Raw genomic sequence first — 10,248 nt, 5'->3', positions numbered from 1 at the left:
AAATTAATATAGAGAGAAACAGTTGTTTTTTTTTCCTATATGTATGCTCTCAGATATTACAGTTGTAATGAAAAAAATGCAAACATAAAGTAATGTGATATTTCAGGAACAACAATCTGTTTATACATGGCAGGAATAGCAGTGGATTAAAAACACAATGGATAATCTCTGGGAGAAAGTAATATATTAATGGAGGGTATGGGATAAATGAAATTAGGAGACATGCTAAATTCATGATTAAAATGGCAAAAAGTCACAGCAAAAAAACATACTTAGTATATCACATTTGCAAGTAGACAAGATATAGTATTGAAGGATAATTTTTTAGGTATTTTTAGGAAACAACTTTCCTCCCCTATATTCATGCATTTATTTCTGCTGCAAGTTAAATATTACTGTTATTAAATACACAATGCCGACTTTAACATTCAATGATGCTGTAAACCTACCTTTAACCGCCGAGTCCACAATGAAGCCTAGTAATGCCACATCATTGGCACAGGGGCATTTTGTCACTTTGAGATCTACCACATGTGGATATATGTTACTGATCTCTGTTTCTAAAATCACATTCCCAGGAGTCCACTGAAGAATTGGTTCTGTGGAAATCAAATTTGGATATTTAAATTGTGAGAGCACACTTGAAAATGGAACATTGCTACTTTCCTTTAAAGGTTTTAAAAGAACCATGTAAAGAAATGATTCCATAGTTCAAAAAAGGTATATTACCTCACTCTGCATTGGTTAAAAATAGGTCAGTTGCTGTTTTCCCGGATAGAAGGAGTAAAGTCTAATTCCCCTTGATGGAGGCTTGGCAACGTTATGTTGCAGAAGAGCGTGTGGAATGGGAGAAGCTGCTTTGGCCATATTTGAAAAATACTGTTTGCCACAAGATCTATCCCTAGAAATAGAATTGCGGGATCACAGAATACTAACATTTATAACTTCTGAACCCACTCATTTACTTTTTGTTTTCTTCCTAAGCCCACTGAAACAGCAGTAGATATATAAAAATGAGAATAAATCCAGAGTAGCAGTGGAGAACAAGGACAGTTATCATTAGTGGGAAAGAGACTTAGCGATATTTCTGGAAGATAGTTGAAAAATACGATTTGCCACAGGATCTATCCCTATAAATGGAATTGCTATACCACAGAATACATTTATAACTTCTGCTTCAAGAGCCCACTCATTTACTTTTTGTTCCCTTCCAAATCCCACAGAAACAACAGTAGGTAAATAAAAATGAGAATAAATCCAGAGTAGCAGTGGTGAACAGGGACAGTTATTAGCAGCCAAGAGACCTAGAAGGATTTCTGGAAGACAGAAGTTGGGAATGAGATGAAGAAGAAAAAGCAATCAGAGGTGAGGCATCTCCAGGGCAGCACAGGCAGGATGGCAGCACCAGTGGTGAATAAGGTCTTTCATGTGCAAACCAGGCCTTCCAGAATCTGTCGTCCTCTTGGTTCCTTCACTTTCCTTCTTCCCATTATAGACTCCAATTCGTGGGGCTTTGAGTATCTGGTTTTCTCCCAACCCTATTTTTCAGTCCTCAATTTGAATGTCTCCCACTTTGGGAAGCCTTCCATGTAGCCCTAGAATGAGTGAGGCTCTGCTCCCAGGTGCTCCAGTAGGACTCTGCACTCACTGTAACTAGAAAAAAGGTACACTCTTCCTCGCCAGACCAGGATAGACAGTGATCTTTTTGAAAGAATTTTATCAGATAAGGCTTCACAAATTTTAAAACTTAAAATGTTTTACTTTTGGATATGCACAGGATTGGAGCTAGGTAAATTCAAATTTTCATACATTAAAAGAAGGCAGGCTTTTTTTCTTTTGGAAAAAAAAAATGTGAAAATAAAGAATACAACAAGTAAGCCAGGGCAATTGGAAAGACTACTGCTGTCTGAATCTCAAAAACAGTCAAAGGACTTTTAAGGGCAGAGATAACTAATAACCAGTTATTTAGCTATTTACATTCTCCTCTATCTCCCCAACTTTCAGTAAAATCTGCTACAAATCCAAAGACTTTATGTGATTTTTTTTTCCACTTTGTGCAAAGCAAGAAGAGAAGCTAACTTTTCATCTGGGTCGACATAGGGCAGCACAGGGACAGCGAAGGAGGGAAAGAGACATGATCTATAACTACACTAATTCACCAGGAAGTCATTCCAGAATTCACAGAAATTTGGGGCAAAGCAGCTGATGTTTCAGGGTGTATATGTGTTTGCAGACCATTCACACCCAGGTCAGGGAGATTTCAGCTTACCTCTGGACATCACTGCACTGAGTTGACAATGCCCTCCTACTTATATACAAGGTCCTTGAAGTCAGATACTATATCTCAAGCATTTTAAGAACGGGGAAGTGATTAAAAGTTTTGACCGCTACTAAGAAGCTAAAAAGGAGACAGAAAAGTGACCAATATGAAGGTCACTGGTGACTGTGATTAGCAGCAGTTTAAGTGGCATGGAGGAGACAGAAACAGACGAGTGGTTTGGGCTGTGGATTGCACAGGAAAAAAGTAGAGACAAGGTTTTACACTCTCTTTTGAGTTCAGTAATGAATAAAGTTTTCTGACTCTGGCTTTAACTCTTGATTCCCATTTCCCAGTGTCTGTTCCTCCTGTCTTCAGCATTTTGATGAATGATAACATCCTCTACTTGAATGCTTAAGTAAGAAATCCAGGCATCAGCCTGGGCGCGGTGGCTCACGTCTGTAATCCCAGCACTTTGGGAGGCCAAAGTGGGTGGATCATGAGCTCAAGTGATTAAGACCATCCTGGCCAACAAGGTGAAACCCCGTCTCTACTAAAAATACAAAAATTAGCTGGGCATGGCAGTGCATGTCTGTAGTCCCAGCTACTCGAGAGGCTGAGGAGGGAGAATTGCTTGAACCCAGGAGGCAGAGGTTGCAGTGAGCCGAGATCGCATCACTGCACTCCAGCCTGGTGACAGAGTGAGATTCCACTGGAAGGAAGGAAGAAAGAAAGGAAGGAGGGAAGGAGGGAAGGAGGGAAGGAGGGAGGGAGGGAGGGAGGGAAGGAAGGAAGGAAGGAAGGAAGGAATGAAGGAAGGAAGGAAGGAAGGAAGGAAAGGAATCAATCAATCAATCCAGGTATCATCCTTGTTACTTCTGTTTGCCTCCACCTTAGTCCACTAAGAAGCCACAGCAGCTCTACTTCCAAAATGCATTCTGAAGGCTCTGCTCACTACTGCCACTGCTAATGCTACAGCCTATCAACTCCTGACCTTCTCAAGAAGACTATTGCAACAACTGCTACCAATGTCCTTTATTCCATTCTTGCTGTCCTTCCTCAAGAGTTATTCTCTACACAGCAGCCAAAGTGATCTTTTCATTATAAAAGATAAATCAGAATTTATTACTCCTCTGCTTAAAATACCCCAATGGCTTTAAATTATAATTACAAGAAAGTCCACACTTTTTACCAAGATCCCTGCCAGCTTCTCCAAACTCATTATCCACCACCCTGTCATTTACTATGCTTCAGCAACACAAGTCTCCTTTCAGTTCCTCAAACAGATCAATCTCATCTCTGCATCTGGAGCTTTCAAAGATCTACTGATTTGTGAAGCTTTTTGCTGCCATTATACCTCAGTACATTATTCTAAACAAATGTAAGTTAACATTTTAATATAGTATGTGGTATTTTGGGTACATCTCAATTTGGAAATGGATCAGATTTCAGATCTTTTAAAAATTGATAAAACAATTTTATATTGATACTGTAGTACTTAAAAAGTAGCACAGGGTATCAAACTATCAGAGTTTCAAAGCCAATATTGCAATTACTATTGAATAACTGATTCACTGTTTGTTGTTTTTAATTTTGGAAACTACCTAAAACTACTTACTTTTTTGGAATAAGTAAATATAGTCAACATTATAAGCCATTGTTTATATAACCCTCAATATGGCCACAGTAAAATATGTATTTCCTTTCTTTTTTTTTAAAGACTGAGTATTGTTCTGTTGCCCAGGCTGGAATACAATGGCACAACCTCAGCTTACTGCAACATTCATCTCCCAGGTTCAAGCGATTCTCCTGCCTCAGCCTCCCAAGTAGCTGGGACTACAGGTGCACATCACCACACCTGGCTAATTTTTGTATGTTTTTCTTAGTAGAAATGGGGTTTCACCATGTTGGCCAGGCTGGTCTCAAACTCCTGGTCTCAAGTGATCTGCCCACTTTGGCCTCCCAAACACCTGCTGGGATTACAGGTATGAGCCACCATGCCTGGTCTGTATTTCCATATTTCTATAGCACTCTGGAGATTTCTGTTAATAATTTACCCACATGTATTTAATTATTTGTTCTATCAGACTGTGAGTACCTCAAGAGTCATGATTATCTCTTATTTATTTTTTTAATTTTTTAAAAAAATCTTTAGGACCTTAGCACAGAATCTGGCATACAGCAGATGTCAAAGTTTATTGAAAGAATATATGAATTCCATTTTACTTTTGTCTGTTGGCACTTACCTCGAATAAAATCCAATAGAGTTCCTTCAGTAGCATAAATATTTAGTCCATGATGTAAAGTGATCCTTACTAACCATTGTTCTACAGCTGCAATATCTGTTTGAAAACAAAAGGTAAATAATCAACTATTTTTTCATATGTTATGTTGGTGAAATTTAAGGATATGTAAACATTACCAACAATGATAGCCTTTCCTTTCCCAAACCATTTTGTTAGCATTTGTACATCAAATTTCATATGTTTTCCCTATAAACATTTTGCTTATAAAATAATGAAAAAAGAATTGTGAAGAGAACTTACTGCCATAGCGATGAATCTAGATACTAATATTTAGATCATAATTTTTTCTCCTAGAGCTGTAGGACTTGATAAAAAGCAAATTATGACTCTTCTTGTGAAGCAGACCACAATTAATTTAAATGTATCATATAAACCCTAAGATTAATAATTAAAAAACTTTTAAGGTACAACTAATAAGCCAATAGTGGAGATGAAGTGGAATCATAGAAAAGAATTAATATGAATGAAGACAGAAAAAGAGGAGAAAAGTGAAGCAGAGATGATTAAACAAATAGAAAACAACCTGAAAGGTGGTAGATTTTAATATAACTAGCCATATCAACAATTACATTAAATGTAAGCGGTCTAAAATATCAGCTAAAAGACGAGATTCGACAGATTAGATGTAAAAATCAAGATTAAACTATATGCTATTTATAACAAACTCATTTTAAATGTAAAAGCATAAATAAGTTAAAAGTAAAAGAATGGATAGGGCCTGGGGAAGCCAACAGCCTGGGAGCTGCTGAAGTGGCTGCACCCACAGGCCAAGGCTGAGGCTGAAACTGAAACAGGGGTTCACTCATGAAGAACACGCCTGATCCAAATGGTATGGCTGCAGAGGCCCTCATGTCCATCCAGGCATCTAGGCAGGACTGTGTACTGTCATGGCAACACTGTCATGGCTACACTGGTAGCTACTAAAGCAGCCAATGCCCAAGTTCATCAATTGCTATCTGTGCCTCTTGCTGTCACCACTCTCCATCAAGCAGTTCCTGGACTTTGGGAGAGATAATGGTTTGAGAGAACATCATATGATTTTACAAAAGGAGATTCCTGTGCTACTAGCTAACACAGTGAATGAAGCCAATTTTCTGCTGGATAAGTGGTTTAACAGGCCTTTAGTGGGACTGGTTCAAAGTTTGTATATGCAGAACTTTCTTGAAGTTTTAGAATATAAAAATAAGAGCCCCGAAGATCCACAGGTTTTAGGTAACTTTCAGTAAGTACTGATGAAAGCCAGAAAATGTGGTTTCTGTAATAGTACATGGAATGATTAAATATAAGAAAAAATTATGCATTTGATTCTTTTATTAGCAGTGCAACCAGTGTCTTCCAGAATGGTTTTAACCCAACTCCATTTCTTCCCACACACTATTAACTAGCATGCACTTCTCTTTGATGGTGATGCCATCACTGCTCATTCTAAACACATCAGAAATATTGATCTCACCTACAATGTGGCTAATGTAGAGAACAATGTATATGAAACAGCCAAGAGGCTATGTGAATAGTATTAACTGGTAGCTACAGAGTTGGAAGTTCAATGCCAAAGCTCCAGACAAACCTATTCAAGTAGTTTATGTGCCTATACATCTGTTTTACGTGTAATTCAAGAATTCAGTGAGAACAACAGTAGCACTCCATAAAGACAGAAAATAGAGATAGTTGGCTGTTAAAATTGTTGTTATTTGAATTTTAAAAAAAGATTTATTCATTAAGATAAGTGACCTAAGTGATGATGTCTCACTTTGAAAATGTATCTTTTTAAAACTATATGTATTCAACTTCTAATAGACATAGCCTGTAGCCCATAAGAGTTGTCCCTTTGACTGGATTCGGTTATGATTCACCATTTTTTCATTGGCGTGCTATATATTTTTAAGGAGCCCTAATACTACATGATGGAATAGGATCGATACTGATAGAACTTTCTAGTCCTCTATGTGAAAAAAGATTGTCTTTTACAAGTCACTCAGAGAGAATGACTTTCTTCTACCAATTCTTGAGCATGGCATCATAACTACTCCAGTGGTTGAATGTTTATTTTCTCCATGTCAGCTGGATGTTTTCATGGAGTCTTTCCTGTAGCTACTCTGGCCCTTCCATTAAACTAGTAACCTGAATAATTTTTTGTCATGTCTTACTGCAGTGTGGTTAGTGACACAAAGAAAAGAGCTTCCCTAGAGCTCTAGCATCCTCGTACCCTCCACCTCATTATTATAGAGTTGAGGGTCTACAGTCTCCATAGGATTCTGAACTTTCTTCTCGTTCCAGACATAGCATATACCTACTGTGACCAAATATGATGCTGTCTCAAACCACTGATTAGGGGCTCAGAGTATGTGGAACTTAAAGACATCAGCTGAGTCCATCTTGATAATTCAGTCCCAGGGTCCTTCTTTCCTCATGTGCATCTCTCCTCCGCTCTCTTAGACTTTTGTCTTCTCCCACATGATTATATTTTCATCATGAGGTGTGGGTACTTTTGGGTTAGATCTTACTCACTGATTTTATTTTGTTTTTATTTTATTTTATTTTTATTTCGAGACGGAGTCTCTGTCTCCCAGACTGGAATGTAGTGGCACAATCTCAGCTCACTGCAACCTCCAAAAGTTGTCTTGAAACGAAAGGATGAAAAAATACATAACACTAATGAAAAGAGAGCTGTAGCAGCTATATCAATACCTGACAAAGGAGATTTCAGATCGATGCAATATCAGGAATAAAGAGCATCAGTACATATGATAAAGGCATGACAACCCTAAGTATAGACATGCTAACAACAGAGCTTCGAAATACGTAAATCAAAAGTTATTTCAAGTGTATATGGGACATTTACTAAATAAGCCATAAAACACATTTTAATAAGTTAAAGAGAATTGCTATCACATGAAATACACCCTCTAAACATAATGGAATAAGCTAGAAAAATCAGTAACAGAAAGAGAGCTGGAAAATTTTCCAATATTTGAACATTTTACAATACAATTCTAAGAAGCATACGTCAAGGAGAAAGTGCTGTGGGGAATTAGAAAATATTTTTAATGGAAAGAAAATGAAAACGCAACATCACAATTTATCAGATGCAGATAAAGTAATGCTTAGAGAGAAATATATAGCAGTAAAATACTTGTATTAGAAAGAAAAAATCCCAAATCAATTACAGTAAGTTCTCACTTAACATCGTCAATACATTCTTGGAAACTAGGACTTTAAGCAAAACAATGTATAATAGAACCAACTTTACCATAGGCAAATTGAGATAAACAAGAATTAAGTCTCTATGGCATATGTCTGGTCACAAAAACATCACCAAACTTCTTAATAAAGATGCCAAATTCTAATATTAAACATTGAAATAAATGTGAGCTATGCATTGATTTTAAAAAGATTAACAAAAACAAGTAAGATAATTATTTACTCAATTTTTGGTGAATAAGTAAGTGTTGGTGGTCATGGCAGTGGTGGGTTAAACCAAGGAATAAATGTTTGTAAAGCAACTTCTGTAAGGAGCATCCTCTACCATATGCAGTTTAAAAATAATAACACACATGGCAGGCTTAGTGAGGGCTTTTGTACTGCATCATTTACTGTCATGCATTTGTTTGTATGATTATTGTATACTTTATAAATTTTTATTTATAATAATTTATAATTATTCATTCATTCATCTTCTAGTCTGCTTATTTCAGTTCAGTCATGGAAGCCTACTCCAGCAGCTCACAAACAAGGCGGGAACCAACCCTAGATTGTAAGCCATTTAATCACAAGGTGCATTTACACACACGCTCATGCTCGTTATATGGGGACACTTTAAACACGCCAATTAGCCCAAATGCACATCTCTGGCTGTGTGAGAAACTAGAGTACTCAGAGAAAACCCACGCAGACATAGGGAAAACATGTGTATTCCATATAGACAGTGGCCCTGGCTAGGAATTGACTTTCTTTCCTCATCAATATTATAATAAAATTATGTTTGATGAAATGAGGTTATTGGAGGATCTGCTGTATATGAAGCAGGGTTTGGCAGATAGTAAAGAGTTTGTAAAGGGTCAGATAGTTGTAAAGGGTCAAATATTTGGGGCTTTGTATGTTATATGATATCTGTTACTTCAACTATACTGCTGTAGCATAAAAGCAGCCATAGAAGACACATAAATAAATGAGCATGATTGTGTTCCAATAACATTTTATTTACAAAAATAGGCAGTAGGCAGGATCAGGGGTCAGTAGTTTGCTGACCCCTGATCTAAAGATTCTCAACAAACTAGAAAAAAAAAAGAAGCAGATTAAACCCAATGCAAGTAGAAGGATAAGATAAAGAGTGGCAATTGATGAAATTAGAAACAGAAAAACAGTATTCACAATTAATAAAATCAAAAGGTGTCTCTTTGAAACATAAAAACTGATGAACCTCTGCAAGACTAATACAGAATTTTTAAAAATACAAGTAACTCATGTTAGAGATAAAATAGTGAACACCACTACAGACACTTTCGATATTCTAAGGATAGGAAGGAAATATCACAAACAACTCTGGGTCCACAAATTCAACAACTTATATGAAATGGACACTTTCTTTGAAAGACACAAATTGCCAAAACACTTTAGAAGAAACAGAAACTTGAATATTCCTAAATCTTTTAAGGGATAATGAATGTGTATTTAAAATCCTTCCACAAAGAAAACTCCAAGCCCAGGTATCTTCACTGGTGAATCCCACAAAATATTTAATAAAAAGTTGACACCAATTCTACAAAAACTCTTCTGGAATATAGGAAAACAAGGAACTCATCCCAACTCATTTTATAATGATAACCTTACTCAGATACAAAACGAGATAAAGACACTACAAGAAAAGAAAATAAATCTCCAGATTGACAACCTAGGAAACCTACTAGCCAAATGAATCCAGGAATATATAAATAAGATAATACATCATGGCCAAGTGTTGTTTGTCCTAGGATTCTAAGACTGGTTCAAAATTCAAAAATGAATCAATGTAATTTATCACATCAACAGAAAATTATAAGAAAACCCTTATAATCATCTCAATAGATGCAGAAAATCATTTTTAAATTATTTTTTATTTTTTTATTTTTATTTTTGCAGAAAATCATTTAATAAGATTTGACACCAATGATAAAAACTCAGCAAACTTGTAATGAGGGAAATTTCTTCCACCTGATGAAGGGCACCTACATAAAACACCAAATGTTTTTTCCCTAAAACTGGAAACAAGGCAAGGATGTCGTCTCTTACAACTCCTATCACACTGGAATCATATTAGAGGTCCTACCAGTAAAATAGGGCAAAAAAAAAAACAAAAAACATATTGGAAGAGAAGAAATAAAATTCTGTCTATTCTAAAATGAGAGATTATCCATGTAGAAAATCCCAAAGAATATATTAAAAGTTATTAGAAGGCCGGGCGCGGTGGCTCAAGCCTGTAATCCCAGCACTTTGGGAGGCCGAGGCGGGTGGATCACGAGGTCAAGAGATCGAGACCATCCTGGTCAACATGGTGAAACCCCGTCTCTACTAAAAATACAAAAAATTAGCTGGGCATGGTGGTGCGTGCCTGTAATCCCAGCTACTCAGGAGGCTGAGGCAGGAGAATTGCCTGAACCCAGGAGGCGGAGGTTGCGGTGAGCCGAGATCGCGCCATTGTACTCCAGC

At 36.9% G+C, this 10,248-nt stretch overlaps 1 protein-coding gene across 1 annotated transcript in view; it reads right to left on the bottom strand.

Annotated features, from left to right (window-relative positions):
• CATSPERB (cation channel sperm associated auxiliary subunit beta) overlaps window positions 1–10,248 on the bottom strand; it is a 179,653-nt gene that overhangs the window by 119,178 nt on the left and 50,227 nt on the right. Inside the window, 2 exon segments of the mRNA XM_032287619.1 lie at window positions 450–599; window positions 4,504–4,599. Of these exon segments, the coding sequence (XP_032143510.1) occupies window positions 450–599; window positions 4,504–4,599 (246 nt within the window).

The sequence above is a fragment of the Sapajus apella genome, unplaced genomic scaffold, assembly GCF_009761245.1.
Source record: "Sapajus apella isolate SASKATOON/1434 unplaced genomic scaffold, GSC_monkey_1.0 scaffold20, whole genome shotgun sequence".
Lineage (NCBI taxonomy): Eukaryota > Metazoa > Chordata > Mammalia > Primates > Cebidae > Sapajus > Sapajus apella.
This window is presented reverse-complemented; position numbering and strand designations above follow the sequence as displayed.